This window comes from Carcharodon carcharias, chromosome 5 (genome assembly GCF_017639515.1).
Source record: "Carcharodon carcharias isolate sCarCar2 chromosome 5, sCarCar2.pri, whole genome shotgun sequence".
Classification (NCBI taxonomy): domain Eukaryota; kingdom Metazoa; phylum Chordata; class Chondrichthyes; order Lamniformes; family Lamnidae; genus Carcharodon; species Carcharodon carcharias.
Window position 1 is genome coordinate 173,603,683 of NC_054471.1, and position 18,088 is coordinate 173,621,770.

The window sequence follows — 18,088 nt, forward strand, 5'->3', positions numbered from 1 at the left end:
GATCCAACTGGAAAATAATGGGGAGACCATATGGCTTCTTCAGTCCTTTTTATACCCAAGTGGGATTCTGTGCAATATCATTATTCACACTGCATTTTTTTTTTAACAATTACAATTTGCCAATAAAAGCTTCCTACTATTTACTGCATTGTTTTCCCTTTCAAGGAACTCAACTAATACGTACAGTGACAAACAACTGCAGGTCAGTACCTCGGTTAACTTCGCCCAATCTCCGGTGCATCCCCTTTCAGACAGCGAATGTTCGTCCAGACATAGGTATGTGGTCTTTTGTGAGTTTCACAATGTCTCTGACTCATTCCTGCATTACTAAATATTGCTGTTCTATCTGATTTTTGTCAGATCAATGTACTTGTAATGGCAAGCAAAAAAAATCATGACCTTTAACAGGGGTGAGTGGGAGGGAAAGATTCCGTTTGTTTTGCTGGTATTTCGGATAGTTAATTCTTAACATGTGGCTCAATACCACAATTTAATCATTTTGAGTAATGTGCACTTGTAAAATGGAAGCTCTTGCAGCAGTTCTAATGTTGCACTCTGAGCAAACAGTGCCTTAAGTTTAATTGGACAAACACTCTGAAAGCATATATGACTGCATGTGCTTAAATTGTTGAGGAACTTGCATTTCAGTTAGAAACAGCAAGTAATGTTTTGGCTGAAACAGTTAAAGATACGGTGACCACGTTGGTTAACAACTGCATCACTTTTGACACTGGTTCTGGGTGCAAGTAACGTGGCAAAAACGCTTGAAGATTGCACATTTCTTCATGAACAAATGCAAAAATAGATCAACATGTCTTTTAAAGATCAATTTGTAGACTTGTGCAACATCAAAGTAGTGGGTAATACAGTGACTTATTCATTACCAGAAATGGGAGCTCCACTGCCACTTAACACAAGTATTGATAAAATTCATTTTGATCAGACAGAAAATTGCCCGTTTGTCAGTTGCCAAACTAACTGCTAGATTATTTTTTGTGGCAGATATTAGTCGTTCATGTTTCATCAGATGATCAGGAAATTCCAAAGTTAGTTCCTTATTTCGTCACCAGTTGTTGACACCACAGTCAACACAGTCAGTCACAGATAATGAAAACACAAGTAGGATCGCTGGACAACTGAAATAAAGTAGAAAACCTTGGATTTCATTGGTCAGTCAGCTTTGGAAGGTTTAAAACAAATGTTGAAGTCTTCTCTTTTTGAAACCCCAAATTATGTATAAAGGGATCAAATGGGGATATCCTACACTGTTTTAGACTTAGTTCTCCAGTGATATCAATTTTTGCATGTATTTTGGTCAGTTATATCAGGTGCAAGGTTTTTTTAAAAAAGTACTATTCCATTTTTCAGATGGAAAACAGCACTGTATTTGCTTAGCTCATATGTGTCCTGGTTACATAACATTAATTGTCAGTACAGCAAGCGGGTGATGTAACAGTCGGCTCCATTGTTGTCTTTGTCGTTTGTACAATCTGTGTTCAGATATTTCAGCAAGAGCCGGGCAATCTAATTAATTCTGCTTTCTTTGCTACATTACAAAACTCCAGTCTGCCTGTAGAATACAATCAACGTACTTCACATCTTTTGGCTCCTGTTGCTGGAGGCTTGTCTAGCTCTTGTCCACAGCCATCATCTCTTTTTCCATCTATGCTCAGGTATAAGAGTGTTGTTGCAGTGCCTGCTGTTGTGAAGCTGCTAACATATTAACCGTTCGGTTTGTTCAATTTAATCTTTTCAGTTAACCTAAAGAAGTTTTGATTTGTGTTTGTTCTTAGAAACGTGCAAGAATTGTATTTTAAAATTAATTTCTGAAGTTTATTATGCATATATCATTCCCCTTGTTTGTTGTCGGATTGGTTTTTTTTTTAAAAAAGGGAGCATTTTAATGACAATGTTACAAAATGCAGGTCCCTTTAAGAGTAAAAAGGACCAGCTTCAGAGTGAATTGAGAGCAGGTGATGCTCATTGAAGCCGTGTTGAAGAGCTAGGCTTTTCCTGAGTTGGGGTGGGGTTTGCTTCTGGACAGAAAAAGGATCCCGAAGGGAAGATTGGAAACTGGTATTTGTACTGAACTATTTTTTAACAATAAAACAGTTGTGATTCACAGAATGTCTTCTGCCTGATTTCGGTAAATGGATATCCGTCTATTAAAATATTTAAGGGGAATGCAATAATTCCAAAGACCTAAAAACAAATACATAGATTTGCCTTGTATACATTGAATTTGACTTTGCTATTGGATGCTAATTTCCATTTGGCGCCCCTCAAGCTAGCTCTATTGAATGTCCTGTGTTGCTGGATCTTGGCACTGATCATTGCTAAGAGGGTTCTTTTGTATGCATGGTGGTGTGTGTTTGTAGAGCCCCTCACTCCCTGGACATCAACTTTCCAACACTTTATGTGGAACTGGGGGCATTAATGTACTTCTAACATTTAACATTAAACTAAAGTTTTTGAAGTGTCTAGGCTGTCCAGTTACCTGCTTGAATAAAGTGACTTGATACCTACAAATTTGTTTGTTTCACCTCTGGATCCAAACCTTTCTAAGGAGTCAGGTTAATGATTTTGCTCCCCAGACATCATCTCATGCTGATGTAAAAGTGATAGTTTAGTATGATCCTTACTCTGTGGAAAAAATATTTTCTGTATATTTTTGTTGTTGAGTATTAGAAAATGAAGTTGGGGTTCCTGATCTTCGCTGTGCTATTATTATGGTGACGTCCAATCTTGGTGTTGATAATGCATTGAAAGTCTTATTAGAGATGGTTATTGCCTGGGACAAACATTAATTGTCCCAGCCTGAATACTGTCCACATCTTGAAGCAGTTAATGGCTGTATGCAACATTACTTGAGTTACAAATGGAGCTAAACACGCTGCACTGATCGGTGAAAAGCCCTTACTGGCGTCTCTGGTGTCACACCTGTAGAATGTTGGCTTGATGTACAGGGCAATGTCCCCTCTAAACTATGTAGCAATCTGAAAGTTTCTGCACAAGCCATGCACAATTTGACCCCTTTAAGTACAGCTTGTGTGTGGCTGTGCAAAAAAAAAGAAATTTAATGGCCTACACATTTTAAGTTAATCAGTTAAGTACTACAAAAAAAAAAGACACGTTGGTCAAGGGCAGTCATTCTAACCTCGCCTGTTCATGTCCATGTTTGGACCAAGGTCGTAATGAGGTCTGGAGCTGAATGGCCCTAGTAGAACCCAAACTGAGCATCAATGAGCAGGTTGTTGTTAAGTGCTGCTTGATAGCACTGCCAATGAACTCTTCCGTCACTGATGATTTAAATGTAGGCTAATTGGATGGGCTGAATCTGTCCTGCTTTCTGTGGACAGGATGTACATGGAAGATTTTCCACACTACAGAGTAGATGTTGCTGTTGTAACTGTGCTGGAACAACTTGGCTAGTGTGAGTTTCTTTCTGAGGCACTAGGATTCGACACTGCAGTTATGATTTTGGTGGGTTCTGTTGCTGTACCCAGTGCACTTAGCCCTTTCGTGATATCCTGATGAGTGAATCAAATTGGATCAAGGCTAGTTTCAGATGGTGGAAATGGGCCTCTTGCCTCTGCTACTGCTCTCCCTCTTATTATATAGCATGGTGATAATGTTCATTGAAAAGGTATTCTCTGGAGTATGTGAGAGATGTGGTTCTTAACTTTGGTTAAGTTTTTAGTGTAGATCTAATTTTTTTAAAAATTAAAGGAAAAGAAATCGAAGATTGCTAGCATCTCAGTTGCGCTGATATCACATGATTTGGACGTTGTTGTGGGTGAACTTCTGGGCTTAAATCCATGGTAGTACATCAGTCCAGAGTGTGTGTGTGTGTGTGTGTGCGCGTGTGCGTGTCTTTTGCAGCTGAGGAATAAATGAGAGGCAGATGGTTTTGACAGCGGTACATTGTAAATCATGCAAACAAACCAGGAAATTTGTCCATTGCAATGTTTCAATGTTCAGTTGAAATGCAAATTTCTCAGCAAAAAAAAAGCAACAGCCCTCTTGCACCATAGTTAGTGATGTTTTCTAGGAAGTTTCATGTCATAACCACCGGATTTTGTTTTTTGTTTCAGGAGGGAATTTTTTTTTTTTTAGAAATATATGAAGCTAAACAACAAATTATCGGTTAATCTAAAATGTTAGGAAATCTTGTTTCACAGCTTGACAGTTGGAAACTTAATACATGGGGAACATTTTCATTATGCTGTAACAGTGTTATTAATAAACCAACTGGGAAATGAAGGGTTCAACAACATTATCACACCCAGATTTTAGATTTAAGATCTAAAGTATTGCACATATTGGATGAAGTAAAGCAAGAGTAATGCCATGCAGTTTATTAGACCTAATAATTGGATGAGGTAATGATGTATCAAATCAGACTTGCAGAATTACCACTATTTAGGTTAAATACTGAATTGAAGGCAGGCATTCATTTATTTTGCATGTTATATCTAGGTGAAGGGGGGTAGAATGGCTCCCCTCTCTTCCCACGTCTCATTTGACCTCCAACAGCTTCTTTTATAAAGTCTATAAGTTTACCAATTCAGTGAATGCTTAACTGTTTAAGTAGTAACTTTTAAAGAGAGAGACACAGATTTTCAAGTTTTGAAAAGAAAATAGTATTTATTGTACTTAACACCTGAACTTAATAAAAGTGCTTCAACACTCTCTCTCATCTACATTCAAGAGTTCACACATCTGTGCACGTGAATGTGCATACAAATTAGTTACATGGTGGAAGGAGGATAGATTAACTGGAAAAAAAGAGACATGCTGGGTAAGCTTTTCGTCTTGCACTCATCAGGACGGATCAGAAGAATACCAAAAGTAAAGGGAACAATAATTTATGCTGCATGAGTAGAGTGCTGATTAGTTGGCAAGTGGACTCTGGTAGAGGTGTTGCCACGGAAAACACATCAGGGAACAGTTAACTGCCAAGCTTTTGTTCAAATTTGCACCAGACAGGTTGACACTGGTCAAGGCATTGCCATGAGGAATGAACCAGGGAATGGCTGTCCCCCAAGCTCTTGAGATTACCAGTCAGGCTTGCAGCGTGGCTCACTTATGGGTGCTGGAAGTCACATATATCCACATGTAGGGCCCTGTACCTTGTAGACAGAAGGAGTATTCCCATGCATTGTGCCTTTTTCAACTAAACAAAAACTTGGGGGACAGCCATTCCCTAGGTCAATCAGAGTTGACCTACCTGGTTTGAATTTGTACAAAAGCTTGGCAATTAACTCTTTCCTGCTACATTCTCCATGCAAATATCTCTACCAGAGTTCACTTGACCCACCATGCCACTGAATCTGGCCAACAACCTCCAAGACCGTGTGGAACCCAGCTGCGCGCTGGAGTCCTCATGATAAATTACGCCACATGCAGGCCTCTATCAGGCAAAAATCCCTGTGGCGATGGAGGATTGGTGACAGGGGCAGGACTGTGATACCACGAGGCCCCCAGCCAAGATTCCGCACAGAGGATGTGGATGTGTGACGGTCGTCAAGACCCTGTGTTGGGACAGGGGTGCCTTTTTGACAGCTGCATCTGTGACTGAGTAGTCCCCTTCAGGATACTCTCTCTGCTCACCCCAAACGAGGAAGGAGCTAGAAAAGATGCCCCAAAAATAGGCGGCCGGTTTCTCCTGGATGGGAAACTGCACCCAGGGGGATTGTCATCTCTGCGGTCGAAACAAGAAAAAAAACTAAACTTAGGAACTTGAAACATAAGAGCACTTGTTGACCCAAAGCGTGATGGCCCGGAAAGATGAACTGCCATCGTGGCAGGGAACTAGCGAAGCACAGCATTGACATCACTGTTCTTAACAAAATCTGGCTTGCTGGGGAGAGGCAACTGAGGGAGGCCAGTGGAGGGTGCACTTCCTTCTGGAAAGGGAAGTTAGACTGTGACACCAACCCCCCCCCCCCGCCCCCCTCCAAACAAGGGGTTGGTTTCACCATGAGGAATAGGATAGTTGCCATGCTCTCTGATCCCCAATGGGAGTTCGATGCGAGGCTGATGACCCCACGCCTGCAACTTAGTTGTAACCAATATGCCACTGTCATCAGTGCACGTGCCCCAAATTTAGATTCTGACCATGAAGTCAAGGAGAGGTTCTACTCTGATGTCGATGGCATCCTTGCTTCCACCCCCAGGAATGACAAGGTCATCCTCCTAGGTGATTTTCATGTCCGAATTGGACTTGACCATGAAATCTGCAGTGGAACTATTGGCAAGAATGGTGTGGGGAAGGGCAATGCCAATGGCATCCTACTCTCGAGCAAGTGTGCCCACTATGGTTTGAGCATGATGAACACTGTCTTCCAGAAGAAGAGGCACCTGAGGTCAGGACATTGGCACCTCCTGGACTACATCATTGTCAAGGAAGAGACCTGAGGGCTGTGCTTGTCATGAGAGCCATGAAGGGTTCTGAATATTGCTGGATGGACCATTGACTTGTGCACTCGGCGCCAGGCAGATGTTCATCACCAAGATGCTAGGGGACCCAAAAAGCCGGCCGGAGAAAGCTGAATGTTGCAGCATTGAAAGATCTTGGACTGTGGAAAGAGTTCCAGGCCCAGTTGCACGGTGCACTGGAGCAAGTGCCCACCACTGATGCCATTTACATACAGCGAGCAACTACAATCCATGTCCTGGACACCTGCAAACACACTATTGGGCTTGTACTACAACTGAGCCAGGACTGATTTTGATGACAATAACACACATCTGCGATCGCGAGTGGAAGAGAGTAGCAGCCTTCATCGCCTGGCAAAGTCTCCCATGTACCTGGCGCATAATGGCTGTGATACAGCAACGCATTTGAGACATGAAGGACAACTGGTGGATGGGGGGTGCAGGGGGGAAGGTGCACGAGATTTGGGCCTTCGTTGACCAGCACGACATGCGCAACTTCTTCCAGGTGACCAAGACTATCTACAGAACCCGCTTGACCGGACAAAATCCTCTCTGATCACAGGATGGTTCCTGGCTCCTCAAGGATGACGACTCCATCCTTCAGCGTTGGAGGGAACACTTCGAAATGCTCCTTAATTGCGACTCTACTGTATTGGAGGAGACCCCCACAACACCCTGTGGAGGATTCCCTCAGCAATACATCAACTATCGGTGATGACCTTGAGTGAGCCATCTAATAGATTAAAACCACCAAAGCTTGTGGTACATCCGCAGTGGTCTACCATGCTGCTAGTGATCCACTCCTGGCATGACTCCAATTCACCCTCTGCCTCTGGGATGAAGAGGACATATCTCAAAAACGCAACCATCATTATTATCCACAAGAAGGGGGACAAATCTGATTGTGAAACCACAGGGGGATTTCCCTCCTGTCCATCGTGGGTAAGATCCTGGCCCCCATCCTCCTCAACCGCCTTCATCTGGTCACTGAGGAGATCCTCCCGGAAGCCCAATGTGGCTTCCGATTGTCCCAGGGCACTGCGGACATGGTCTTTGTGGTTAGACAGATCCAGGAAAAATGTCAGGAGCAAAATCGAATTGTTCCTCGCCTTCATCAACCTGACCAAGGTGTTTGACTCTTAAATCGTGAAGCTCTATGGATCATCCTCCGACAGTTTGCCTGTTGAAGTTTGTCACCATCCTGAGACACCTGCATGACAACGTGACCGCCACCGTCCTGAATGGAGGATCTGAAACTGACACCTTTGACATCCGGACTGGGGTCAAACAAAGTTGTGTGATTGCCCCCACCTTGTTCACCATTTACCTGACTGTCATTGTCCACCTCCATTTGAGATGACTTACCACCTGGTGTCAGCATTCAGTATCATCTGGGTGGGAAGCTCTTCAATCTTGGTCACTTCCGGGCAAAAACAAAATTCACCACCATGGACATCCATGACCTTCAGTTTGCAGATGATTGCTGCGTGATGGTTCACTCTATACAGGACATGCAAAGGAGGCTTGGCCTGTCTTTGAACATCGCCAAGACAAAGACCCTTCACCAACCTGTGCCAGGCCAGTTGAGCATCTCCCTGTGCCATCCACATAGATGGGTGGCTCTGGAGTATGTGCAGCACTTCCCTTATCTCAGCAGCCACCTTTCCCAAGGGATTACCATTGATGAATAAGTCTAACAGAGTCAGCTGTTCCAATGCTGCCTTCAAGCTGTCTTTGCACCAGGAACCTTTCTATAAGGCCATTGTGCTGACCACCCTCTTCTTCTGCAGCAAAACATGGGCTGTCTACTGACGCCGCGTTAAGATCCTTGAGAGCTTCCATCAGTTGTGCTTGCATGGAATCCTGAGGATCAAATGGGAGGACTGTCGGACTAACATGAACATTCTTCATGAAGCTGCGTTTACCGGCATTGAAGCCCTGCTCCTTCAGAACCAACTCCGATGGTTAGGCCAATGCGGCTGGATGTCCAAAAACTGCCTCCCAAGGCAGGTTTTTTTTTTTCTCGCAGCTCTCCATTGGCCAACGCTCAAAGGGCGGCTACAGGAAAAGGTATAAGGATACACTCGTCCTAAAACATGGAGGAATTAACACCACTGATTGGGAGGAGAATGCTGCCGATCACTCGACGTGGCAACACCTGGTCCGTTTCGAGGCTCAGTGACTCTGCAGCGAGGCGGAACAGCGGTGGCAGAAGAAGGAGAAGGAAGCCAACCCAGGCTGAAATTTCCACTCTCCTGCACAAAAATGTGCCCCATTACGGAAGGACATGTGGATCTAGAGTTGGGCTCCTCAGTCATCTGAAGTCTCTCTAAGCCTGACTCATCCTTCATTCTGAGGGACCGCTGATGATGTAATCTTGTGACCTGTCCTGATGAGTGCAAGATGAAAAACCTTAGCATGTGTCCATTTTTTTTTAGCATTACTCCAGTTCTGTAATACCAACTGACAGATTAAGTGGTTTAAAAGTCAGTAGTATACAGATCTTGCAGATTGATAACTTGGGTGGTTTCAGGCTGGGTTCGATAGTCTTTCTGGATTTGGCACCAAACAAATTAGAGGTTGAAGGATGATTTATAGCTATTCTTCTGGAGACAGCTGCTGTGTGGATTCTTCACTCATGCCACAGGCGGTGTTTTGTCAAACACCAACCAGAGCTCAAGCTTGCAGGATGGATAGAGAGAGAGAGAGAACCCACTCTGGGTCCTTTTTTTTGGCATCTCCTTCTGTTCAGCGACCTGGAGAAAAACGGTTTCTTAAAACTCAGAGGATTAGTCGACTCATCACATGGCTCCCTCTTGCCAGCAATTACTGATCCCTGTGAAACTCCACTGGAAACAACCTTCCAGTCACCTGTCGACCATTGCTTCCTGCCACTGAGCTAATTTTGTCTACCTTAGCACTTTCCTTTCTTTGTTAATAATAACCGATGGAATTAAACTGATTTCCAAACCAATAAATATGGCAAAAGCAGAATTTACTTCATAAAATAACCTATTGAGTTACAATAAGCATAGTTTCTGCACATATATTTTGGGTACTCTGTGATTTATTGGTGTTAAATGTACTTTGCCTTCAGAAAATTTTTTTTGCTATTGGAAGGGGTCTTTTTAGGGGTTATCTTTATGAAGTGAATACATTTTCTAACCTAATGTACACAATTATACATTTAAAGAGCAGATTAATGGCTTTTTTGCCACATCTGCTGCATCTTCATCTAAGTACTAATAACTAACTTCTAATTCATCCTTTTTAACAGACAATGAAGAGTGTAAATATATATATTTTGAATTGCAGTGCAATTAGCTATTCATATGGTAGATGTCAGTGTATTTGTTTAAAATATTAATAAAAATGCAATATTTAAAATTGTATTAATTGATACAAGTTTGAAGAAATCTTGGATTAGGCTCATTAAAATTATATCCTTGTTTCCTTTTTAAAAAGTTTGAAGCTGAATTTTCTATTTAAACTAAAATGTATAGAGGTAGATAAAAGCAAAAAACTGCGGATGCTGGAAATCCAAACCAAAAATAAAAATACCTGGAAAAACTGAGCAGGTCTGGCAGCATGTGTGGAGAGGAACACAGTTAACGTTTCGAGTCCGTATGACTCTTCAACAGAACTAAGTAAAATTGGAAAAGAGGTGAAATATAAGCTGGATTAAGGGGTGGGACAGGTAGAGCTGGATAGAGGGTCAGTGATAAGTAGAGATAACCAAAAGATGTTATAGACAAAAGGACAAAGATATTATCACCTTCAACACCTCTTTGTCCTTTTGTCTATGACATCTTTTGGTTATCTCCACTTATCACTGGCCCTCTATCCAGCTCTACCTGTCCCACCCCTTAAACCAGTTTATATTTCACCTCTTCTATTTTTACTTAGTTCTGTTGAAGAGTCATACAGACTCGAAACGTTAACAGTGTTCCTCTCTGTGGATGCTGGCAGACCTGCTGAGTTTTTCCAGGTATTTTTATTTTTATATAGAGGTAGACCTTGATTTGTGTGATAGCTTAGAATGGCTGATAGTTGACAAACTTTGCCACACCTGATTTTTATTCCCATTGAAGATTTACTCCTGTTTTACAGTGCTTCAAGATCCCGCCCTCCTACTCCTAACAGTGATTCTGAATTGGTCAGCAAGCCATCAGAAAGAGGGATGAATAGAATAAACACAGAAATGCACTGGGCATGGGGAGAGCTACCTCAAACTGGCAAGGTATCTGGAAAAACATTTAAAATTGTATAATCACGAAAGTGTATTCATAATGTTAATTTATAAGAACACAAAAACCTCTATCAAATGAGAAAACGCTGCCTACAAATATATACTGTAGTAGAGTCATAGGACTGAATTTTGAGGGGGGAGGGGGGAGATGATGAATTGCTTGCCTCCCTGGAAGGAAAGTTGGTGCCACTCCAACCAATGCTCAACAAAGCCACCCCACAGCAACAACATGCTGCGGGTGGCCTTATTCTGGTGAGGGTCAGACTTCGCAACCCCACCCACTTGAGAGTTGCCAGTCAATCTGATTTGGCCAGCATTGTCAGAGATTACTGCTGGGACTGCAAGGAGGCCCACAGAAGATTGATGGATCCTGGCATAAGGTAACTCCCAGGCTTTTATGGTGGGAAGGGACCTGGAAGCCTAGGGAGAGGGATGAGAGGGGTGGGGTGGCGGGTTGTGATGGCCAGGCAGGGAAGAGCCCAAAGCCACCACCGCACCCCCCCCCCCCCCCAAAAAAAACAAAGATGCACCTCCCTTCCTACCTGCTTTTTGCACAACGTTATTTTAAAAAAATGTCCATCTGAATCTTGCCCCCTTGCTCATGGCAACCGTTTTATGGAATGGGCAGTGTATTATTTGGGTCAGTTGGCTTGTTAATGAGCTTAATTGCCTGTTAATGTTTTTAAAATGGCCTGTTAATTTCGCTGCCTGCCCACTGTGTTATGGGGACCAGGTCAGGGGTGCATGGGAAGCCACCCGTCATATTTTAAGTACCATGCTTGACTCTGTTTGAACCGTCCTCTGTTTAATGCGTTCTAATAACCCCCATTTTAAAGCATTCTGCCAATCTTCCTCCTCCACTGCCCAAGCTTTGTCATTTTTTAAGTTGTCTCTTTGTTTCTGCTTTATAGACTTGTGGAAGTAATCTTTTGACTATTTACCTTCTCAAGCACTCAAAATTTTGTGCAGTTCAATTTCAAGTCACAATCTTCTCTGCTTAAATGAATGTAGCTTCATAAATTTCTTCTTTAGCTATATCATCTTACCACTGATGCCATCCTAGTGAACTTGTGTTGCACTTTTCTAAAGTATTAGTATCCTTTCTACAAACATGCCCAAAACTGCCCTATTATGCAGTCTGACCAATATCATGTATAGATTCAGCACCACCCTTCTGTATTTAATGTTCTTGTACATAAAGCCCAGAATCCCATTTGCACTTTTGTTTCTTTCCACCTTCAATCCTGCTTGTGAAGATCTGTATTTGTTCTCTCTAATGTCTCTGCTTTACTCCCATTGAGAATTTTAATGTATTCATAAATGGATTTTCCTCAATTTATTACAGGTGAGGAGATATGTGATTATATTGTATACGAGTAACTTGAAACCTGAAATGTTAAAATCATATGGTTTTTTTTCAGTTGTAAATTGTGTATGTGAAGCCATAACATAAACATGGCTAATAGCGGCAAGCTATATCTACCATGTGACACATGGAAGAAAGTATTCTCTTCTTTTACTGTTTCCCTATTTCTTTCTGTTATTATTATTCTTTTCGTTCCCCCTCATTTTTCTTTATAGCGAGCCTGACTTTGAAATTTGAGTGTATTTTCATGCAGCCGTATCCAACATTCCTAGAATTAGTGCAAGCCTTCTTATTGAACTACCTATTAGACATGGAGAAATTTTAGTAATGTTTGATATGGATAAGTAAGTGCAACAAACGTTAATCATCTCTAATCTTTTTTTCAGCTTGTTACTCTTCCAAAAACAGAAGAAGTTAACAGGGTGAACATCACCCCATCAGGAAAAACTCACTTCAGAGTAATCGAGAGTGCCCCTTTTGTAAACTCTCATGGTGATTCATTGACTCCCCCTCCACTAGTGAAACCTGAGCCTTTAGCAGTAAGCGAGTTAAATTCTCAGTCTGTGGACAATTTTACACATGGTTCAGAAAGCTTTGAACCGTCAACAGCTCCACTGGTACCAGAAAATGGGGAGTCAAACCATATTGGCAATCAGATCAAGCAAATCAACAAAACCGATTCCCCATGCAAGAAGAAAGGTAAGCTGTCTGAAGTGGCATTGGTGAATCACTACGCTACAGATTCCATGATTGTAAAACAGAACTGGAGGACTTTAGCCTTAATTTTTCATAATAAAATAAAGATACTATATAATGGGGATATAAATGTGATGCAGATATAAACGTTGAATACTTTGATTGGAGTGTAATGGTCCTGAAATCTTAGAAATCAACTGAAAAACTCCCGGCTATTAGAAATGAATTACATAAGTTTTGCTGTGGTACTAGAAATGTTGAAAACTAGAGAAAAGCCAAGGATCTGAATCCTTTACGTCAGGTTTTAGTAATTCTGCCTAAAGAGCACTGGAGCTAATATTCACCGAATCTACTGACTACTGAAAGTACATTTGTAGGATATTTCTTTGCAGTTGAGAGTCTTGAAGTGGATTCTTCTCTGCAGTTCCCCACAAGATGAGCTCTTATCTCTGCACAACACATTGAATAGCAGATGAAATATCAAATAAGCTGCCATAAATGTGAAATGTAAATATGCTGTTGGCAGCTGTACTAACGGTTCATTCACAGAATCCTGACTAAGCAAAGCCCAGAATAGCCAGCAAAAAAAAACTTGTCATGTCAAGTCCACTCAAAATATGCATCAAAAATTTGAGCCTGCTTGTTCACTTTCAAGTCTATTTCCTTGCAGGCATTTTAAAAACCAGGGCCTTGCACCTTTAACCTTTCCCATATTAAACTGAAAGTATTTTTTGTACCTTTGTAACTCCTAAAAGAGAAATTATCAAATGTTTCTGTTGTATATTTCCTGACCTAATGAGCAGTTCCTTCCTTTTGGACAATTTCCTGTCTTCTTTCTTCTGCTCCCTAAGTTTTGTATTTCCAAAATACAACACATTCCTCTGTGAACTGTCTCTCTTTGCGTGGGGCTATGAAGTAAGTGGAGCAGTTTAGCATGGTGAGCTGTTAACTGGAGCATCACTCGAGGACTGAGAATGTCCTGCCAAGAATGAGCTGTGTTTTATCTGTGCAAATGTGCTTCACTATAGCAGATGATGTCACCTAGCAGATTTAAAAAAAAATAGTCTTCTGAAAAGATTTGCTGAAACTCTATAGGGCTGAGATTTGTGCATACTCCTCCAACTGATGACTCATGTCAATAGAATGGAAATGACATTGGTGCTGAAGTCCAGAATAAATCTTTAGTTTCTTTTTTTTTACATTCTCAGATAAACGTAGTCGTCACCTGGGTGCTGATGGTGTCTACCTGGATGATATCACTGAGATGAATCCTGAAGTTGCAGCTCTTTATTTTCCAAAATGGTAACCATGAAGCTGTCGATTTTCTTTTGAAGCTCAGTCAATGGCTTAATGTAAACTAGAAAGTACCTGACATATTCAAGTCCTGGAATTATTTCTTCTGCAGTGAAAACGGCACAGCTAGCAGAAATTGGTGTGAAAATGGAGCACATTCAGAAAATCAGTCACCACAGACTGTAGGCAGCTCTGGAATGGACAGTGGAATTGACAGCTTCTATGATACTATTGGCGACCTGCCAGCCATTGCCATTTCACTCTGTGGTGGGCTTAATGACTACAAAGAAATAACGAAAGGTAAAGATTCCATGAGAAAGAAACCTGTACTTTGTCACAAAAGTCGTAACAAAGCAAGACCCACTCTATTTAATCCATATCTTGTATGTATGCCACAACAACCAATGTATTCATCTAATTGCCATATCACTTGTGACTTAATTTTACAATTACTTTTTGGTTAAATGTGTTAGTGGATGGATGTCTATGAATCCATGGTTATGATGTGGTTGTGCCTTGGACACCAGCATTTAAGGCATCTAAGGCACACCATTTACCATTAAATTGCTTTACATCTAATAAATGAGAACGCCAAGTATAATTGGGCATTTTTTTCTTGTTTAGTTTGGATACATTGCATTGACTTAATTCATGGTAAACAGGCCAAAGGGTATATCAATTCTCCTCAGTCCGAGGAAATTGGACAATTGGACGAGATGTGTGGAAGAGAGCCCCATCAAAGTAGTTACTGCTACATAAATCTTAACTTTAAGAAAGAGCTAGAGGAATATCCAGTAAAAAGCATGATTAAGGCATGCTTAGACATTAATGATATACTGTGGGTCCTATGCATCTGGGGCTACTGAAACGTCTGTGGAGTGCATCTGTTTAAATTTGAAGAGCATAGATTGTGCCATTAGATTATTAGATTGACAATTTCAGTAATTGCTTTAGGAGGGCAGGAAGAAATTTCTCAGATTTATCTTGTGGTTTTAGCTGTCATTATTCACCTCCCTCAAAAAATTAAATCAACTTGAATTTGTGAAGTTCTTTGGAAGAAACAGTAAGATTTAGCAAAATGCATTCAGATCAGAACTACATGTGCTGTAAAACATGGATTCTTTTAGTCTTCTTTTAGACTCCCATCTGCTGGTACGAGTATATGATAGCCTTAAGTTGTCAAAATGCACAATGCAATTTTCAATACTCTACAAAGTTCAGCTCATGTGATGAGGAACAAGTGTGACAAGCCAAATATTATTTTCTTGTTCAATGGGGAGAATGAAGTTTTCCCTCTTAATTGGGAGAAAACAATATACCATTTTAGTGAGTTTGAGCTCAACCCTGGTCCTGATGGGTTCAAATCCACAATAGCAAGCTGAGCAAAATTCAGAGCTAACTGTTATGAAATTACAAAGATAATCTGCTAGGAGAAGCCAGGGAGACGGTGGCTGTGGAAATGAAAACAGCACCCAGATTGAATGGGGGATTATTTTTGTTGATCACAACATGATTGTGTTGTGAGCTTCCTGCTTCATCAAACTAATGATTTGACTATGCTGAAACCTACACTGAGTATATTTTTCTTTAAAAAAAGGAAAAATGCTGTAATTCATAGTTGGAAAATTCCACAGATGTGTTGTTGAAAAAGAATGAAAATAAATTATGGTAGAATAAATTTATTTTGAGCCTGTCATTGACAATTTTCGTATCCAAATAGATAATAGCTCCCTTAGGTGTTTTTCTTTACACTTTTTTGGCAACTTTTCTACTATCTTATAAATATGGTCTCTATTTTAACTGTCAAAATACGGCAGGAGTACAGAGTAGTGTGTCTTGGAGATCACTTTTGGAACCACTGCTGTTCTTGATTTATATCAGTGAGTCCATGCAAATTTGAAGATTATGCCAAACTAGGAAAAAGAAATGTTTTTTGAGAAGATGACACGGATTACTAAATAATAATGTGTATGTGGGCAGAGCATGAGATGAAAATTGACTGTGAACAGATATGAAGTACTGGGTTTAGGGTGGATGGCATCACATGTAATCCACAAAGGATATTGAAAGAGCTAAGGGTGAAACTGAATGAAACCTGGGAATCTTAGACATGCCGCATATCAAATCTGCTAATGAATACCAAGTGGCAATTAATAAAGTCAGGAAAATATATAACTGAAACTGTAGAGTACAATTTGGAGCAAGTCCTGTTCGGCCTGTAGAGTAGTTGGCCGATCACACCCTGGTTACTTATTCACTTATGGTTGCCAAAATACAAGGGAGGAATCCAAGCATTGGAGGAAGAGCTGAGAAAAACCATGGGGTTAATTCCTGGTGTTAGAGGTGAGAGCTCTGAGGAAAGATTGGCGAATATTAGGATTTTTTGTCCTGAAAAGAGGCATCTGAAAGCTGGTCTTTGAGATTTGCATGTTTGTAAATCATACAGTTAAAGTAAATTTGAAAATTACTGTACATATGCAAATAGGGCAAGGGAAAATGGATTGAAACTAGTTAGATATCAATTTAGGGCGTATATCAGGAAGTTCTTTCCAACAGCTAAGGGAGCTGTTACCTATTTGGATATGAAAATTGTCAATGAAAGGCTCAAAATAAATGTATTCTACCATAATTGTGGACACTTGGGAGAATTTTCTCCCTGTCGTGTGGGCTGGGTGGGAGCAGGTGGGCGCGCAGCCGATTACCGCCCCGTGATCGGCTGTGCGCCGCAATTTTACGTGGGTGGGCTAATTAATGCCCGCCCAGCGTGACGCGCACCCGGACGCGCTCAGCACTTCCGTGCAGGCGGGGGAGGAGGTGGCGGAGTCGGGGCCTGCGCTCTTTCACGCATGTGCACGCAAGTGTGCAGAAATCTCCAAGGCACGGAGCTGCCCCGGAGATTCATTTCATTATGAAAAATGGGTGGGGGGGTGAAGAAAGATTTTTAAAAATTACTCCGACATGTCCCCTCATGTGTGACAGTGTCACGTGAGCTAGGACATGCTTATGTATTTCAATAAAAAAATTGTATTTAATTTATAAAGCCTTCATGAAACCTCACCCTGCCCATGCATGAGGTTTCATGAGAAATAGCCGCCCGGGCTCATCGCCTGCCCGCCAACCTTAACGTTGAATGGGCAGCCCAGACAATCAGCTCAATTAGTTGATGAACGGCCTTTAATAGGCCTTTGACAGTTTGGGCGCCCAGCTGACTCCGGTGTGCGCCCACCACACTGAAGATCGGTGATGTCGGGACGCGTGACCGAGTGTCATTTTGCGCGTCGGCCTGCCTCTGCACGCTGACCAGAAGATTCGGGCCTTGGAATAGTTTCCCAGATGGAGCAGTCGAGGCAAAACCTTGGAATTGTTTTTAGAAACAATAGAAGGTTACACTGGGGGAAACTTGTGGTCTTCCTGGATAGATGAATGAATATGGGCTGAATAGTCTTCATATTTAAATTATGTTGATGTCTTGTCTGTATTCTTGCAGAACAATTTGTGCAACATTCTGTCACATATCAACAGTTTGCAGAGAATCCAGGAATCATTGATGACCCCAATCTGGTTGTGAAGATTGGAAGCAAGTAAGTACAACGGAATGGACAGAAAGAGAAACCCAAGTGGCAAATTTGTACTAAATAATTGCTCAGAATATATGATAGTTTGAAGTTTTTAATGGTTGATTAGAAGCAGATTTTTATGTTTAAGATTTGTGTGGACCCTATACTGTGCCAGCATCTTAAATGCTTTGCAAGAGATTCAAGGGGAACACAAAAAAATTTAAAAAGAAGAATCAATTGATTTATATTTGTCATATGTTTTTGCCCAATAAGTTAGCACTTTTGCAGCAAGTGTGTTTTTAACTATATTTTCAGAACTCTGACCTAACTCTCTTCCTTTTGGCTTATGTGTTAAAGTGCATAGTTTCTCTGATCATCTTTCATCTGCTGTGCCTTATGCTGCTTCATGATAAAACTCCAATTGCACTGCGGTTCATTTAGTTTACATTTTAATTTTATTAAAGCATTGTGCAGAAACTTGATTTT

General features: G+C 41.2%; 1 protein-coding gene across 5 annotated transcripts in view; it reads left to right on the forward strand.

The window, feature by feature from the left end:
* The window catches only part of lpin1a (lipin 1a), an 80,383-nt gene that overhangs the window by 33,490 nt on the left and 28,805 nt on the right, over positions 1 to 18,088 (forward strand). For 4 of the 5 annotated variants that reach the window (XM_041188273.1, XM_041188272.1, XM_041188274.1 and 1 more), the window contains exons 5-11: positions 166 to 276; positions 1,566 to 1,673; positions 10,552 to 10,681; positions 12,443 to 12,755; positions 13,961 to 14,054; positions 14,158 to 14,345; positions 17,533 to 17,626. In XM_041188273.1, the coding sequence (XP_041044207.1) occupies positions 166 to 276; positions 1,566 to 1,673; positions 10,552 to 10,681; positions 12,443 to 12,755; positions 13,961 to 14,054; positions 14,158 to 14,345; positions 17,533 to 17,626 (1,038 nt within the window). The remainder of the gene's footprint in view (positions 1 to 165; positions 277 to 1,565; positions 1,674 to 10,551; positions 10,682 to 12,442; positions 12,756 to 13,960; positions 14,055 to 14,157; positions 14,346 to 17,532; positions 17,627 to 18,088) is intronic. The other variant, XM_041188275.1, reaches the window with a different exon arrangement.